Source organism: Xiphias gladius, chromosome 3 (genome assembly GCF_016859285.1).
Source record: "Xiphias gladius isolate SHS-SW01 ecotype Sanya breed wild chromosome 3, ASM1685928v1, whole genome shotgun sequence".
Classification (NCBI taxonomy): domain Eukaryota; kingdom Metazoa; phylum Chordata; class Actinopteri; order Istiophoriformes; family Xiphiidae; genus Xiphias; species Xiphias gladius.
Window position 1 is genome coordinate 321156 of NC_053402.1, and position 19517 is coordinate 340672.

Genomic DNA, 19517 nt, shown 5'->3' on the forward strand with positions numbered 1-19517 from the left:
ATTTATATACCTGTAGTACATAAATAAATCCATAACATGAAGATTTGTGTATATACACATATATGCCATAACGTACATACACATACATATATAATGCATCCGTAGGTGTGTGATTATATATGTAAGCCTTGTCAGAGTGGGGCTTCTGTAGTGCATTTGGAGAGTGTCATAAACCATTATAACCATCTTAATAAGGGTTAATAAACGGTTTACATGTGTGACCAACAGAGCTCCAGAGAAACACAGGTAAAAAAAAAAATTCCTTTTGCTTTCATGTGATGTCACAGCTCCTTCTTGTGGCCATTTTGCATCCCTCCAATTGACTTCAGACGAAGGACTGAGTTCAGTCAGTTTAATGAGACTACGAGCAGCGTTTGATTCGCTCGTCTTGACTCATTTGTGAGGCATTATATTTACCTTCTTTTGGGTGCTGCATTTGCATTTTTGGAAGAAATTTGCCTAAATTCACCGATTTATTCTCCTGGAGGAGACAAAATGATGTCCAATGAAGGTTCCCATTTGTGAAGTAAAAAGTACAGAGTTTACAGTCAGTGAATAGCTTACCAGAAAAACATTCTGGGTGACATTTTCTAACAATGTATTTCTGTTTCTTAAATAACATTTGACATTTTAGACTTTATAACCTGCAAATCTTTGCATGTAATGCATCATTGCAGCATGTATTTCTTATAACTTGTGACAAAGAATCACTGTACAAAAGCAAAAGACTGTTTACAATAAGTTATCCTTATACCAGGAGCAGTATTTTATTGAATATTTTAATTAGACAGAAAATATCACCCATTAATGTCAGAAAAGCTTAACTTTTAAAAAAGAACATCTCCAACTAAACCTCTGACAAACTTCCAGCCTTTTTAGAAAACAAATTTATATTTCTACTCGCCAATTTTGCTGAGACTTCTTGCTGGTTTCAGATTATGTTAAACTTTTTTTTTTCAGCACATTTGAGATAGTTCCAGACTTTTACACAGCTCACAAAGCCAGGTATATACACTCAATTTTTACTTAAGTATTCCGACCCTTAACTAACACACACACACACACACACACACACACACACACACACACACACACACACACACACGCATTAACACACACAGACTGAGGTTATAAGTGCAAGGTGGGTAAAAGTGGTGTTGAATGATCAGATGTGACAATAACATGCAAGGACAGAGCATAAAACACGTCTTCTGGTCAGAAAGTTGTGTGTTGGGCATTTGTGGATAAGAAACTAGCAGGGTTGTCCTTGGGGGTGGTACAGTGGTGATATGTTTGGAAATAGGAAAGAACAAAGAGGAAGGAAGGAAAGGAGAAAAGGAACTGCAAAAAACAAGGAAACAAGACATTTAACTAAAGCACAAACCAACTCAGGTGAACAGGTGTCTGTGGTAAAATGATGAATTTTCTATCCCACCTGACATCTAGTCTTCCTTACTTGCAAAGAAATTCCGAAAAGATTCCTCTGTGGGATGGATCAAAACCACATCCTAAAATCTTTGTTTCAGCGTCCAAAACAAACCACTGCAGTACATTACTTAGTCAACTGTTTAGATGTTCTCTCCTCTCCCACAAACCTGTTCTCGTATTGACAGAAATGCTAAAGCAGTAACCAAACCTGCATGAGAAAGACATGACTTTGCATTGTTAACATATAAACATGTCTTAATTTGGAGGTAGCAATAACTGCAAGCAATGACTGAAATAATGTGCTTTAGGTTTTTTTGTTGTTTACGTTGGTCTCATCAAGAGCTGATTAATAGTGACTGACTGTAGCACTGATTAGTATTTTCTTTCATCTTTCATCACATATGTCCTTAGAGTGCGCTACAATAACGATACCAGAAATAGCAAGTGGCTTAAACACTTTAGACTCCTGCTTAGATGCTGACTCTGGCTCCCAGTAATGGAGATGACAACAGCAACAACAGAAAAACAAAAGTTATACAGTATGAGCAACACATAAAATTACAGAAATAATGATCCATTACAGAAAACTTTAATGGATGCCTCCAACATTTAAAAAACCAATTAGAATCTTACATGGCCAATAGAATTTTTATCCTGGAAGATACTTAATAAAAACACTAGAGGGAAGCATCCCTTGAAGTTTTAATAATAATAATAATAATAATAATAATAATAATAATAATAATAATAATAATAATAATAAGAGGAAGAAGAAGAATGAAAAGGGGGCGTGTACCTGGGGCAGTGGGTGTGTCTCCCTGTGGTGTTGTCACGGGCGACCTGTTATAGCCAAAGGAAGTGAAAAGTGGAAGCAGTGGCTGATGGGAATGTGGTGGAGGAGGAGGCGGTGGAGGCAGGATATGGATCTGATGGAACGTGGTGTCGTTGCCGTTGACTACCGCGTTGGCAGGGGCAACCGTCGCCGGGGGAACCAGCGGTATCTTTTGAAACTGTTGAGTGCAAATGACTGTGCTGGCCAAACCTAGATAACACCCACCGTGACGACACAACGAAACACACACACACAACCAGCCAACAGTGAACCCGCGCCACGTAACAAACAAACAAAAAAACAGAGAATTACACATAAGAAAAGGGGGAAAAAACAAAATTAAAAACAAAGGCTGAAGTTTCAAAATTAAACAAAGAAATTAAAGGTAGTGAAGGACACAGCTGATGTTAAAGGCGAGAGGACGGATAGAAGGAGACAACAAACAAACGTGGGCATCGGTGAAATGAAATGTGGTGAAAAGGGGAATAATGGATGCTAAGACTGGAGATGGGCTCAGGGAATGAAGGATTAGCCGATAATCAAGAGTGACCTTTTTACTCTTAACATGTTTGAATCTTCCACTCTTATTCTGTTAAAGAGAAAATGTGGACCCAGTGAATAGATTCTACATATTACATGTGCACATAGCAATGAACACCTGTAACATTTATGTCTGTACAGTATGTGATTCCACTTGTCAAATATCCAGCAGTTTACGTAGGTCTACTGGCTCTCTCAGTAGCTAAAGGCCACTGGTGGAGAGATTAGCTTTAGCTAGGTTGTTAAACTCAGCAATCTACACAAATATAGCAAGTTCATATCAATATGTCCTCTGTACAGTGACTTATCAAGCGTTGTGATGAACACGTTACTTAAGGGAGGATGTGAGGATGAATGTATTACATTTCACAGTACTGAATAGGTCATATAACATGAAACAGTGCACAGGGCAAACTAGCCATAGCCACTAGTTCTTGAGAGCCAAAGCGGTACATTTTCATGGGAGCAGTAGTTTTTTGTGTGCTAACAAATAACTTGTCCTAGAGTGTGGAAAATCAACTTTAGGAACACATGCTGAATGAGAGACTGCACTGAGTTACAGAAGCCAGAGGAAGAGGCTAGCCCGGATGCAATGTTAGGACTTTGGCTCTCTATAGTGCTCAGACTACCGGTATGACTACCAGTACTACTACATACAGTATGACTGACCAGTAAATATATTGTTCCTAACCAGGTACATATTTTCACCTGTACTGTATTTGTCTTGTCATTTCCACTGCGTAACTGTGATGGTTTCATGAGAGATATGCCTGACTACTCTGAGTGTGAGCCGATCATGTGGCGAGCTGACTCTATAAAGTATATCCTGTTCCTATCCATTCAATAAACGGCAGCACAGAATTTATCATCATCGCCATCGTTCCTCCACCCAGCACAACACAACTCAGAGTCAAAGGGTTGCTTAGCTAAACAGCTTTAGTGGTAACTGGCTAAGCTCAGTTACATCAGCCTTTTGAACTCACACTTAAGACACCAATCAACAACACGTTGTGAACATGCCGCTGTGTGTCATCTGTGCAATATTGTGCTAAGCGGCAACGTTTTCTCAGATAATCACATGTGCTACAACAAGATATACAACAGCATAACTTTGTAAATGAAGCACAGCCTGTAATGTAGTTCAGACAATCAACTCCTGTCCAATGCTACACTCCACATGGCATACTTAACATTTATCCAACACACTCTTTTGATAATAGCAGTGTACTTAAGCTGTCAATGCCCTGATCGGGCTTTTGCTTCCATGCCTGCTGCCACAAAGCTCACCTGTGAAGTAGCTGTCACTTGCTGCTGCTGCTGCTGCTGCTGCTGTTGCTGTATTGTTGTCACTCCCCACTCCCTGTTGTGCTGAGCTTAGGGCTTCAATGTAGGGAGTGACAAAGTCAGATTCTAGACGCAAAGTTTTAAAGCTGTACATTTTCTACATTTTCATTATAGTCAGTTTCAATTGAGTTGGCTGACTGAACTTTCATCGTATTTACACAAATATGAGGTCACGCAGGGTAGGTTAAGGTTACTTGTGTAGTAGCCTTGTATAGATCACGTAGGTGAAAGTGTGTTACACGACCTGCATCTGTGACAGAATTTAATAAAACTAGGCAATGTGTTGGTAGTCCTTTATCTTTTCGGCATTTAAAAAAATGTATGTTTCATGATAGCTAAGACTTTGCCCTTCACTGATTAGTGGAATACATACGAACTATTAGCATCCCAGCTACTGTATGTCCAGGTCTACTGAAATAGATACTTGCCTAGACTAGCTATGCAAACGCCAGCTGCTAAATTCCAACAGTCATTGTCTCTTGTGATTACGTAAAGTTAGCCTTATCCAGTGTATTACTGTGCATTCCTGGCAGTTTCGCGCTTTGATTTTGGTGGCTGCTGCTAAATCAACATCAATTTAATTAACAGCGCAGAAAAAATGTTGCTAATATTTCTGTTTAGTTAATGTCTTAACTGGCCATCTACGATGGTTATAAATGGTAATAGAAAAATAAGGGGCAGATACAGCCTGCATAGAAGAGACTGACTGGGGAGGATTGGTCGGAAAGAATAACAATTAAAAATTGATGAAAAACAGCTGAGTAAATGAAACCTTGCACTAGAACAGCTGCTGTAGCCCCCAAGTGTGTGTGCTGATGTAGCCTGGCAGTGGTCAGTCAGTGTGGCTCCGCAAGCCGAGTGAGAGTGCTCCAGCTGTTTTTTGTACTGTATCCACAGCTGCTATATAAAAATGTACGGTGTGCTAGGACAGATGCTGCCAGAGTGGCATTTGTCTTGACCATTGGGCAGGTTCCATGGTGGTAAATGGACTATAGCAAGCGAAAGAGAGAATGATGACAAGAACGGGTGACCACATGAGAAAGGATAATGTTGAAGACAAAGGTGAGTGAGAATTTTGTGATCACAGGGTGGACAGTCACAAAGAGAAAGGCTCACAGCCTGAGACAAGCAAACATATTACTACGGAGGGACAGACAGATGGACAAGCAGAACAACCAGACCTACAGACAGACACCAATAGACAGTTAAAAACGTCCGAACTTCTTTGTGGCGGTGCAGTGATGGGATGGATGTAAATGTGTTCTGTAGGTATCACCAAAGAGATTATTAGCTCATTGTGTTGATCTAAGATGGAGGAAGAAGGTTAAAGTAATGGGCAGAGTTTCTAAGAGTATGACACTGGCTGGTCAGCTTGAAACACAGAGATGACACCTAAATTAGACGTATCTCTAGCAGGTCTTTCACCTCAGCATACATCTAATTTTAAGGTTACACTCTAAGCAATTAAAAAATAGTTTGACATTTTGGGGAAATACTTACTGGCTTCGTTGCTGAGAGTAAGATGAGAAGATTGATAGGACTCTCATGTCTAATATGAAGCTAACGCCAGCAGCCAGTTAGGTTAGCTTAGCTAATCACAAACCTTGGAATAAATGGGAAACAGTTAGCCTGTCTCCACAAGGCATCATTTTTACATTTCTGTTTTTGTACAGCTAACCAAACCAGCTATAACATGTTAATTACTGAGCTATAGAGTTGCTGTTTGGCAGATTTTGTGACCTTTGGACAGAGCCAGGCTAGCTGTTTCCCCATGTTTACAGTCTGTGTGCTACGTTAAGCTTACTGGCTGTAGCTACATATTTAGCACACAGTCATGAGAATGTTATCAATCTTCTCAGCAAGAAAGCGAAAAATCATATTTCCCAAAATGTCAAACTATTCCGTTTATCTACAGAAATAAACTTACAGCCTAGGATTTACTCTTATTTTCTTGCTATGACTCAGCAGATGATGCTAAGTGGCAGCACTGAGAACTGAAACACATAATCAGCCAGGGACATGTGGATGATTTTGGTGTCTGTGTCCTCATTACTTAACAGGTACATTCATACATTCATCAGGCCAAACTCATAAAAACTTTGTGTTTTCACTCAGGTAGAGTTGTGGAACTCACAACCTGGTGGAAGTGAAGTTAAAATGGTTCACCAACATTAGGCTTGGATGACACCGGTAATCAGGTGTCATCAGCGGGGATGGCACCTGGGTTTTTGGTACCACAGTGCTGCTGGCAGACTCACAAACATCTTCTCTCCCACTGTGTGAAATGAAAGAGATGAAATTCTCTGATATGATTTTTAATCTAACCTGTATTCCTCCAGGGAAAGTTGACTAACTCAATAGGTCTAGAGATTCAAACCTGGGATCTGACCAGTGTGATGACAATTTTGTGCCTGTTGGCCACTGTGCAGCTCCACTGGAGTAGATGGTGAGGTTAAGTGACTTCCTCAGGTGTTTATGAGAGAGGCAGGAGCATTATTGATTCACTCAGGTTCACTAAGCTCTTCTTCCTCTCACCAATGATTCCTTTGCTGACACTTTACCAGAAAGCCAGTTTGGTTCCAATTTAAACTCCACACTCACATACACACACATAGGAGTGCAAACACACCTGTGCGCTTGCTGATGACTTCCACCATGGTGGAAGGGAAGTAGCCCACCCGATCATTTCCTGTTCGGTTGTCATGGATACAGCCTTTCCAGCGTCCATCAGGGTGCTGCTCCAAAACCTGTCCGGCAGACACGATCAAGTTTCACACACACATAAATTCAACAAACACTTATTAAGTTTTATTTTCTATAGAAGATAAGTACACAGTTTTACTGTTTTGTGCATTTGTGTGAAACTGAGTCTACTGGTTTAATAACATTATTTGGAGCTATTTTTAGCTTTCCAAAAGTTACTGAAAAGCCCTGAAAATGTTTTTTGTAGTCAAAAATATTTTCTGTCAAACAGAAATGCAAAACTGCATTTGGAAAAATTGCCTGAGTCAGACAGGAGCAAAGCCGAATTTTTCAGTCACACCCTGAGGGAGGAAACAAAGGCGCTGCTTGGCTTCCTTATTACCGAAATAAGTACCCAAAGGCTGCATAAAAGCTGCTGAATATTCATGAATGGCAACGTAGCAAGTGAATACATGTTTCTGTAAAACATACTCGTAGTAAATGAGGGAAACCAGTCATTCTTGCATATTCATTTGTAATTTCACCAAACGCCGAGCAAGACTTCCAAAACGACCTGCTAACACTTCAAAACACAAACCGGATGGTCATTGGGGCCACGTCAATGTAAGTAACCAGGCCAGCTTTTACATGATTGATTCATCCCAGCACTTTGAGACTGTAGCACAAAGCTACCTGTACTATTATGGGACGCCCTGACATATAGATATTGCCCCGGCTCATCTTTTAAGGTTAGTCTGTGACAGTGGAGCGCGGCCTGCAGCTCCCTCTAGGCAGCGGAGAGCGGATTTCCAGGAAGAGGCTGTGCTCTAAAGATGAAGTCATGTCCACCTGTAACCCCTCATCAGAGGTTGCATGCAGGGCTGCAACCATTGTTTATTTTCAATTAACCTGTAGATTACTTTCTTGATTAACTGATTAATTATTTGGTCTACGAAATATTAGAAAGTAGAGAAAATATCCATCACAATTTCTAAAAAAGCCTTAGTTAACTTATTAAAACCCAAATATATTCACTTTACTTTAGACAAAAAGAACCGAAATTATTCACATTGATGAAGCTACAACCAATCACATTTTGGTTTTTTTGCTTAAAAATGAATTAAAATTCAATTAGGCAATAATTGGCAACTCATTTTCTGATCAGTTAATTGACCAATTCTTTCAGCTCTATGTGTCTCTGAACAGTGAGCTGTACAATCGAGAAGCGATTTTCCCCACTTGGATTGTTTCAGTTGAAGATTTTTTTGGCCTAAAGATAGACAGTGTTCCAAAAGAAAAAAGCAAACATTAGAGAAAAGACCAAAGCAACAACAAAAACAGTAAAACACATAATTTTGTGTAGCAAATGTATTTATTTTAAAAACTTTCTGCACTTCAACAGTTTGTAGAGGGCTCATCTTTCCAAATCTAGGCTTTCAGGACTGCATCCAGATGTTGAAGATAAATGCAGCAGGTGTCATAACCCCCCCGCAATCATCTGGGTCATATGTTTTTCCTGTGTCCCGAACCCCAAACCTACTGGGATGGGTTTTTGAAAACTACAGTATGTTCTCAGTACTCAGTTTCAGTTCGCAACCATGTCCTCCGATAACGAGTTTGGAACCTCCAAACAAAACCGAACATGTCTCATAGCCAGATGTGTCCTACTGTTACACTGGAACTCGGACGAGAGTCCTTCTATATCCGAGTGGAAAATAAAATATTCACTGAGAGGCTCGAGGGGGATATGGTTTCAAACATGGCAGCCGTTTCGGACCCATTTTAACATTGTGCAAGGTCGGCCTTCCGATGAATCCACCCGCCTACCTGTTTGTTCGGTGTTTCTTTCACTTTTCCTGCGGAGTCTGTTTGGGTTTTAGCTGCGTTATCACACCCCTGCCACACTCAGCCACCGAGGGGAGTAAAGGTGTGTGTGCATGCGTGTGTGTGTGTGGGGTGGGGAGGGCTGGTGGTTTGGGGGCTTGTAACAATGTGGGAGTTAGTAATCTTATTGGGTTATGTTATTCTTTTTTTTAAATTCATTTATTGATTCATCTTGTTGAACTCTATATTTGTTTGCTAAATTGTAATTATGCATTATTTTTGTTATCAACGTTAGTGTCATTATTACTATTTTTGTAACTTCTACTTCTAGTACACTTTTGTACAAATCCCTTTAATTCTGGGAATTCTGCAAAGTACTGTCACTGCTGAGATTCAATGTACTCCACCCTCCCTTTTTTTGGAATAAAAAGAATTATCGAACAAAACACACAAAAAAAGAAATGGTCAGTTTGTGTGTCTGCTCGTGCTGACATTTTTTGTTTAGTAGTTGATGCTGAGAACAGCCATTGTGTTTGCTTGTATGTGTGTGGTTGTGTGTGTGTGTGTGTGTGTGTGTGTGTGTGTGTGTGTGTGTGTGTGTGTGTTACCGTAATAACGTCTCCTGCTTTGATGTTGAGGCTGGTCAGGTCGTAGTTGTTGCAGTAATCTTTCAGAGCCCGAACCTGAAGGGCCGCTGACGCATCTGAGAGACAGAGGGAGACAGCAAATTATACCACACTCTACAGTAAATGCACATTATTCTATAGTTCACGACATCTACAGTGTCTAACACATGTGCAATAAAATAGTTGTGGTTATGGGGAATCTTTTCAAGCCAGAAAGCTCTACCATCACTTTTCAAAATGTAACTTTATCTAACATAATGGTATGTTCCACATTTTTTTTTTTCACATTTTATATATTGTTTTCAGTTTAACATTATGTGTATCGTAAATATTGAGGTACCATCAGCAGCCGGTTAGCTTAGCTTACTAGGAGGACTGGAAAGAAGGGGAAACAGCTAACCTGGCTCTGTCCAAAGGTAACTAAAACCACAACGTGTCTTTTTTACACTTTACACTTTTAGTGCAAATTAAACAAATATAGAGCTATAACTTATTATTGAGCTTTAGAGGTGCTGGTAGGCAGATTTTGTTACCAGCGGAGCTGTGGATCAGTGGGCAGACCCAGGCAGGCTGTTTCCTCCTGTCTTCAGTAACTGTGGTGCCTGGTGGTTGTTGCCCTTACCTGCTTTATTTTTGATCATTTCTACCACGCTAGCGAGGTCAACTTTCTCTGTCACTCAATTTCTGCCCATTTTCTCATTAACAAAAATAAATTGACTCCCAATTCTCTCTTTTTCTTCTTGCATGCCTCCTCTCTAGCTTTACTTCTCTCTCCGTCCCGCCTGCCATCCATCCAACCATCCATCCATCCATCCATCCATCCATCCAACCATCCATCCATCCATCCATCCATCAATCCTACCCCTCAGCAGTTGTTTGATCTCTCTGCTGGCTTGTGTTGCAGTGAACTGGTAGACGATATCCAGCGCAGTCTGGCTGTAAGTGTTCCTCACTGTGGCATTGATACCACTCTGTGGAAAGGAAAAGAAGATTGTTTTTCTATGTTAACTTGTTTCATGCAGATGTAAAGAGAGAAATCGGGGAAAACAGACTAGAGTAGGGATTGATTTTCTGATGTGTTATTGGCCATGGTAACAAAAACTTTATGGACTACAAAAAAATCTTTTCGTAATTGTATTACCTTACTAATTACTAATTAACTACACCACACATGCCTATTTATACAAGAAAATCAAAACACACAGTATCCAGTTACTTAAAACTCATACTAACTAAACACCTTAGGGTTGTGATAATCTACCACCATGACGTCAGCAGAAGATAACCCATGCTTGCTCATTCCCTCTAGCTGTTCTACTAATTACAACCTCTTCTTATTTTTTGGCCGAAACAGCCAGGGGCTGACGGACGATATCACATTCAGATCTGTTAAATCAAATGTAGGCTGAATGAAAAGAGATGCATTCAGTCCGAAGACGCCTCAAGGCTGGAACACACATTAAAACATATTGCCTGGCTTGTTTTATATATAACCCTTGGCATTTCAATGTCACCAGCGCAAATGGATTATTTGCATCATCTCTCTCTCGGATTTTCTTGTATTTCAGTTCAGCACTATTTTCCATAACTGTGCCTCAGTTTTATTAGATGGTGATATTAGATAGGGATTTTCCAGACCTTTTCATAAATAGGCAACAAGCCTCAGACCCCCACTACATTTAATGCATTTAATGCTTCCCAAGGAACCCTATCTAAGAATATTTTCATAATGATGAGACTGCCTGTTAATGCAGTAGGTTAGGCGAGAACAATAGTACTGAATTAAAATCTTTCTTTGAAAGAAGACAAAACTATTTTACATGAACATCTCTGCTTTACTTTTTTAGTGATATTTTAAGGCAAACAGTGGCTGTAATCAATGTAATCAAAGTTATAAGTCTTTTGTCCAGTGTTTTCCATATTTTAATATTGTAGACTCAATGCAAAGTTTATTTAATGGACATTTATAGTCCACGCATGTTTGTGTGATGGCTTCCTTAAAGCATCTTAAAGATCTCCTCCAGACATGTTTTAAAAAACATACAATACTCTGCTTTTGATTAATACATTGATCTGACAATTGACCTTTTTTGTTTTTCCACAAAGTATTAAAATAAACGAGTTAAAAAATCTTAAAATTTCCTTCAAACATCCAGAATATGGAAATAGGGTACTTTCCATGTGTATGTGCACTGGAGGATTCAAGTCTCCACATGTATGGAAACTTGAATCCTCCATATGTTCCACTTGATAAGTTGCGTACTGGACCATGTTTAGCCTCCAACATAGCTGTGATCTCACAAAATCCTGCTCATAAATACACAACTTAAACTTAATGGACGAATGTGAAAACAGTCTTCTTGCCATCAAACTCTGAAGCAACAATAAGCAAGTCACCACTTTTAGTGGAGGGGGGACTTTAAATAGAGATCATCCTGTGCCTTATATTTATCTGGGATTTCGCCTGGGTATAATGTGCAAATATAATATAATATTTGCTCTCTTCGGTAATGTCCTGCCAATAAGAAAAATTAAAGGATGAGCTAGTCAACCATTTGTGTTTCTACCCGATGTTCCCAGCTTTGGTTTGGGCCCCGACAGCCTCTGTGGCGAAGAACTTGAATCTATACTTTGAGTCTGGCTTTCCCATCTATTATTTCAGTCTTCCTTAGTCACCACCAGGCCCGATTCTCCCTACTTTTTCCTTCTGGTATGAAAAAGTCGAGTCATTTTCGGAGTTTTGTATTGTGCTGCATAATTGTGACATTGTATGTTTGTTGTCTTTGATTTATCTATCTTCCTGCTGATCATTCAGGTTGCATCAGTCATTGAAATACCTTCACATTCTCTTTACCTTCTGTAGAACATATTCAATTTTAGAACAAGTTCAATTTTGATTTGATTTAAAAACAAATTCTGCAGACTAGTCTAGGTAGCCTTACTGTTTTGACAAAAAATCATTTTCTTTTCTTATACTTTTATAGAAATGAAAAATGCCTCCATTTTCACTGTCACAGTGAAATTTTTACATAAGTCAAGACAGCAGTTAAATTCCGGGAGGAGAGGCCATGAAATTTTTATATAACATATGTTGGACATTCTAATTTAGATTGAAATTGTCCTTTAAGTGAACTCAAGCCAGGGTGTCGGTGCTGGATGGTTTTCAATAAAGTTCCACTTACGTCCAGCAGGAGTCTCACTGCCTCAGTCTTGCCACAGAGAGCAGCTTCATGCAGGGCAGTTCCCGCTTTGGTCTGTCTGTTGATGTCGATACCTGCCTGGATCAGCAGTCTGGCAGCAGGGGGAGAGAGCAGAACAAGGAGAAAGTGAGTAAGAGAAAGAATGTATATATGTGTGTGTGTGTGTGTGTGTGTGTGTGTGTGTGTGTGTGTGTGTGTGTGTGTGTGTGCGTGTGTGTGTGTGTGTGAAAGGGTACAAAACAATTTCTGAAGCTTAAATGTTCCCAGGAACACAGTGGGCTCCTTCACTGCAGAGGTTGGCCAACACTAGGACTCGTCCTGGACCACCCGGAATCCCCTGGATTTATGCTTGACACAAGGGGCTAACAGGAGTCACCCCGTAGACACCTACCTATGCTATAGGTGCTGGTTTTTAGTTCAGCATCAGATTTCCCCCATTGATGGCAGCACTGCACCCCTGATGACTTGGCTGTATTGGGTTTTAATTAGATTGCCCACGCTCTTTCATTTCACTTTGTTCGAGGAGGAGCACGTCAGCTTCGGCGGCTACATGTGCAGGCTCATAGGGCAGCCAAGTTTGCCAAGTTTGCCAAAAGGCACTTAAAGGACTTTCAGAGCAGGAGGAAAAACATTCCCCGGTCTGATGAGATACAAATGTAACTGCCTGGACTGAACACAGAATGCTAACACGCTAAAATAAGCGGGTGAACATGGTAAACATTACCTGCTAAACTTCCGCATGTTAGCATTATTATTGTGAACATGTTAGCATGCTGACGTTAGCATTTAGCACAAAGCCCTGCTGTGTGGCTGTAGACTCTATGACTGTGTATCAGGTTTTGGTTACACAGGCCATACTTGTTAGTGGGATCAAGTCATTGTTGGTGTTGGTCTTTTCATGGGCTGTTTCGACAAGAAATGTAGAATGTCACCTATTCCAGATAAGGACATCTTGTTGACAGATTCAAACTGTAATACATCAAGAAAAACTAGGGTAGCGTCAGTGTTTGGGGGCGTGTGAATGTGAGTGTGAGTGTGTGTCTTCACAGACTGCTTGCCGTGCCTAATGCCCATCATTTATCAGTGTCGCCTCTAGCGAGGCACGCTCTGCTCCATCAGCTATGACAGGCTTCATTCTCTGTGTCTTTAAACTCTTTTTCTCTCCCTCTTCATTTCTGTACCCCTCTCTGTCCTCTCTCTCATCCTCCATTGGTTACAGTCCTCTCTCATTGGTTACACACACACACACACACACACACACACACACACACACACACACACACACACACACACACACACACACACACACACACACAGATTAGCCCTGAGTTACTTTGAAAGTGGGTGAGAGTGATGTGAGGGTGTATTTATTTGCCGGGGTTCTTCTGTGATCTTTCGTCCCACAGCTTTGTGCTTAATGCTGACATCACCACGACAACAAAAGTCACCGTGCTGTAAAGCTATTTTGCAAAAACATGAACAAAAATTAGACGCACATCTCTGCTGGGATGAGATTATAATGACTTGACATTTAGCGTGACAGAGTGGAGTGGGCTGAAGATCTGCAGTGCTTCCAGTCACATCAGCTGTCTCCAGAATGTATTCAGGAGTACGTGACTGATGCGTCAGCTCTCACTCTATGGCAACACGTTTGTTCCATTATTCTTTCAGTGTGTTGGGTCATACATCTGTTTTATCACCAAGCTCAGGAGGACAACCCAGTGAGTCATTAGACATTGTGTGTGTGTGTGTGTGTTTGTGTGTTTGTGTGTGTGTGTGAATTTGTGGATGGATATGGATGTGGAAGTGTGTGTGTGTACCTGATGATGTCTATGTGTCCATTCTTGGCGGCCAGGTGAAGAGGGGACGTCCCGTTGGGGTCGGTGGTGTCTCCTTTTTTGGGCTCCAGTAAAGCAGCACACATGTTACTGGACAGTAACAACTGGACAACCTACACACAAAAACACACACGCACGCACACAAAAACACACACACACACACACACACACACACACACACACACACACACACATAAGCTCATGCATAAGCAACATATTTTATGATTCCTGTAGAGTTCTCTTTTGAAGCTGCTGTTTTAAAATGACAAAAAACACAGGTTCTTACCCCAACTCTGCCGAACTCACAGGCCAGGTCCAGAGGTGTTTTCCCTGCGTTATCCACGATACATGGGTTGGACTGGTGCTGCAGCAACATCTCAGACTGGAGACAGAAGAAACACACACAGACACAGGAGAAAAAAAATTATATTCAAAAATCCATTCCTCCATTATCGAGGCAGGGCAAACCCTGGAAAGGTCACCAGTCTATCACAAGCCTAACTCATACAGACGAGCAACCATTCACACTCACACCTATAGGCTACGTAGAGGCACCAGTTAACCAAACGCTAACCCCTCCTCCATACAGAAATTGCCCACTCGTAGCTTAGCAACTGACTCTCAGCAGAGCGATACTCTGCATTTGAAAAGTTTGGACAGTGGATTCCTTTTTGAAGCCTGTCTGAAACAATAAAATCCAAACAAACACAAGAGCAGAAGTTTAAGGAATGCTTTAACGTGAGCAATGCACTCATTAGCATGTTTGGATGACTAGTTAAATACCCAAAGAAGTAACTGAGCGTTGCTTCCAAAGCCAAGGAGTACGCCCTTATCTAACCGCATTAGTTTGGGGGTAACGGGTTACATAAAAAAAGTTCAGTTAATGGCTAGCACATGTACAAGCGACGGTGCTAAGCAAACAGTCACTAACCTAAGTTGCATGTCTTTGGACTGTGGGAGGAAACCTGCAGAGAATAACATGAAAACAGACCAGCTAGCAGGCTTTAACCCACAACCTTCTTGCTATGAGGCAACAGAGCTAACCACTGCACCAAACGTCAAAAACGTCAACGATAAAAAGACATAATTATATATTGCATACACAAGCACAAGCTGTTACAAAGACACACAAATTACACGTAATACACATGCTTGCTCAGACAATATTTTTATGTCACACTTCAGATGTCCTCAAAACAGCAGAGTTGAGCAAACAAATACAATAGCAGGGGACACATTAATAGCTTGTAGCATTACATCTAAAAGTACCTTTTGGCAACACTGAACAATAAATAAGAGCATTAATTAAATGTTTTTTAAGCTTGTTGTCACATTAAAAATGTAACTTTAACTGTCTTTGCCAAAGAAATGATCATATGGTAATGAGTCAGAGAACGATGGCAGCAAGCTGTGTACTTACATGGATACACTGAATGTAAATCTATGACAAAAAGCTGAGTTTTGCCAGTTTTTGTCTCTTGGTGAGTTAAAGAGAATTAATCCCTGTAGACATCGAGCACTGGAACATCAACTGAAAGGAAAAGCTTGGTTAAAGTGGTAAAAGACTTAAGAGGATAAATTCGCCTCACCAGAGGGATTAGTTCATTGTGCTTTCAGTTTTTTAATGCACCTTAAAAATGGAACAAATTAGGAAAATACACCACGTTAGACGGTGTATTGTCTCAGATGAAAACACTGCCTCGCCATCCTGTTTTTGCAGCAAATGTCTCTCAGATCTTTTCCGTGCTGCTCTTTTGCCTTGCTTGATGTTAAATGGTTTAATATGTAGTCTGTTTCAGTGTTTGTGATTGTTTTATTTAATGGCCCTTGCACACTGGGAGTATCTGTGGATTAGAACTTCAGCCCTAGTTTGTTACCATGTATAAACCATGGCTATTCTATTTAGTAGAAGCAGTACTTCTTCATCTTTGGAGCCTGTGAGTGCTCAGCGTTGCTCTCCTCTAAGCTATGTTAGCTGCTGTGGTGAGTCTGCTATATTTCATTGTTGTTTCTTTGGCATGCCTGCTGCAGCACTGCAGTGTTTCCCCCAGACTTTTTTTGAGCTTGAAAATCCTCTGAGATGGAATTTTCTTTAGCTGCTCTGTGTCATTTTGTTTCTTAACAAGTCTTTCCTACGCAGTCAATTAGATGTTAGGTCACTACGTACAGTATATGACGGTGATCAATGTACTCTACAGTATTGCTTGTAATTTGCTGGTGATGTAAGAATCGATGCTTGTTGCAGGTATCACTTGTTAATAATTTAGACTTAAGCAATAAATGTTGAAGTAAAGTTAAAGGCAGCCTGGTTCCAGATCTCTTAGTCACAACTCAAAGAAGTCCGGTGTTGTGCTGAGAGGCCCTTTTCACAGCAGACGTTTGGACTAGCAGGTAGCATAGCAGGTAAAGCACAGGTGTAAATATTAACACTGATGACGGCTCTAAAAAAGTCTGTGAAACCATCTGCTTGGTGGAATTGTACCTGTGTAGGGTCTTTAAGAATGACGACTTCATCTCCTTACATAGCTAGCTAGGTAGCTATATTCACATAAAAATAGCACCAGAAGAATGGCAACAAGTGTTAAGTTGTAAGTCCACATAGAAATAAAAACTCTAAAATTGGTAAAGCTGTAAGTCAACTGCTCCTGGCAACCAGTCCTGTAGCTTCTGTGTCTGTGTAAAATGAAGACAAAGTTGGGCTGAATGCTTGAGGTTAGGAAACAGCTGTCCATTTACACATCCAGCAGATACAGAGCAACAATATCATTCATTTGGGGTCATGTTTCTGTCCACCTGACAAACACAAGACTAACATTCACTCTCCTTGTAGCTCTGTTTTTGTCTCCACCAGCTCCTGAGGGAAATATCCGGCTGTTTAGCTGCTAAATGCTAATCACAAGCCAGTCGCTAACATTGTCTGTGTTCCATTTGGTTCTGGGCAGGTAGTGTACAGTCAGTTTTTAGAGATTTCTCCCTTACAGCGGCTGCCTGCTGTGGCTGAAAAGAACACTACCAGAGTGGTCAGTGTAAAATAAAAGTAGTGACGTTGGGGGGCCGAAAACCAAAACAATGAGCTCAAAGAAGCTAAAAGCTCTGTAAAACGGAGAGGAACGGCAGATTTGGGGGATTATTCTGTGTGGTTTCATCACTACGAGTGACCACTTTGTCATTGCACATTTTATCCACCGTTATTTTAAAAATTGAATGGCTGATGGCTAATGACAATAAATCCTTTCAGCCTCTTTGACAGCAAATTCTGTCTTTCAGAACTAAAGGACGCTGAATTACATATGAACTGTAATAGATGGCTCTGTCAGGTGACAGTGCACAGAGAAACCAACTAATGATTGGCTGACTTGAGTGGCACGAATGACTCCAAGTTCCTGTCCTAACCTCCACTTTGCGCTCTGTTTGTTGAAGAACTGGTGTCACTCACCACGTCGTAGTGGCCGTGTTGTGCCGACAGGTGGAGCGGAATCTGTCCTTCATCTGATTGGCCGTTGACAGATGAACCAGATTTCAGCAGCATCTTCATAGGCTCCGCCCTCCCCTGCCAAGCTGCGTAGTGCAGCGGCCGCATACCTGCGCACACAGAAATACACACACGCCATATCTATTACACACTGAGTTATACAATATTATTGATCAATGAATATTTATGTGTATGACCGTGAACCATACAGTATTTTCTGTATGTGTGTAAAGCTCACTCTCTCTGCCTTTTTCGACATGTACTTGTTTTTCCATTTTTATTCTGCGTGTGTGTGTGTGTTTGTGTGCATTCCCCTCTCACCTTTCTGGTCTCTGATGTCAACAGCAGCCTGTGACTCCAGCAGCAGTGAAATGAGCTCCAGGTTGCCATTGAGAGCTGCATGATGCAGCGGAGAAAACCTGTAGTTCACACACACACACACACACACACACACACACACACACACACACACACACACACACACACACACACACACACACACACACAGACACACACACATGTACCGTGCTTACGTTTGTGAATTATACTTATTTTCGTGCTCACTACCGAATCCTTTATTTTTATTTTTTCTGAATCACAGATACCCCAAGCTGTGCTGCTAGACCACACACAAGCTAACAAACACACACGCATGTTGTAATCGAAAAGCCTAGCATGACATTTAATAGCAGAGAATCAGGACGAAATGATGATGATGTGCACCTACTACAGAGCTGAGGGAAAGATGGGACGGTGGAAGATGACAAATGTGCACAAGAGGAAAGGTATTATGTGAAGGATGCAGTGTATATACAGTATGTGTGTGTCAGTGTGTGTGTGTGTGTGTGTGTGTGTGTGTGTGTGTGTGTGATGTGCGTCAGGCTAGAGGGTGTATGCTTAGTAGATGAGATTGATATGTCAGCCTTAATGGATAAGCAAAAGAAACAGCCAGCTTTCTGAGGGTTTCTACACTGTGACCTCTGGAAAGAGCAGCTGCTCCTTTCCAGTGTTTTATACTGGAGGCCAATCAAGAGATAAAAACTCGCATCATATTTGTTGGATGGGAAATAAGGCTCCATAGAGAAACTTGGGCACAATGACCAGGAAAACAAACAAATTGTTCACACAAACACACACACACAAACCCATATATTATATATCTATATAAATACTGTATATATATATATACATATATATATATATATATATATATAAGCTTTATGTGTATAGGAAAAAATACACTCAACTGCCAGTTTATTGGGTACATCTAGCTAAAATGAACCTGCCATGTAATAAATGCTACCTTCATGAAGAACACCTCTCTTATTTTAACTCTTTACAATTCAACAGCACAAACTACATCCTCCACCTCTCTAAAACAGTTTCAATACAAATGAACATTATGACCTTAACAAAGGCAGGATTTATGGCGGCAGTGTTGTGCAGTATGAGACAGCATTAGTTTTAGCTCAGTGTACCTACTGTAATAAACTGAGTGTAAGAAAACTGAGTCATCTAGGTTATATATATAATGCTATATATATAGCATTAATATGATGCCAAGGTTGTTCGATAGCTTTAGCTTAGTTCAAATTTATAATGATGTTCACCAATGATCCATTTGCATTAGGCTGTACAGTGAGTACGCCTTAACACTGGCTTCATGAAAAGATGCACATGCCAGTTAAAGTTGCAGGCCTGATAAGCTGATGCAGCTGTATGAAGCATCGC

At 40.7% G+C, this 19517-nt stretch overlaps 1 protein-coding gene across 3 annotated transcripts in view; it reads right to left on the bottom strand.

Annotated features, from left to right (window-relative positions):
- Positions 1–19517, bottom strand: part of caskin1 (CASK interacting protein 1) — a 111450-nt gene that overhangs the window by 20629 nt on the left and 71304 nt on the right. For all 3 annotated transcript variants that reach the window (XM_040124129.1, XM_040124128.1, XM_040124127.1), the window contains exons 3-11: positions 18108–18205; positions 17751–17896; positions 14601–14696; positions 14297–14427; positions 12459–12567; positions 10139–10247; positions 9259–9353; positions 6774–6891; positions 2225–2470 (exon numbers count right to left, since the gene is read on the bottom strand). In XM_040124129.1, the coding sequence (XP_039980063.1) occupies positions 2225–2470; positions 6774–6891; positions 9259–9353; positions 10139–10247; positions 12459–12567; positions 14297–14427; positions 14601–14696; positions 17751–17896; positions 18108–18205 (1148 nt within the window). The remainder of the gene's footprint in view (positions 1–2224; positions 2471–6773; positions 6892–9258; positions 9354–10138; positions 10248–12458; positions 12568–14296; positions 14428–14600; positions 14697–17750; positions 17897–18107; positions 18206–19517) is intronic.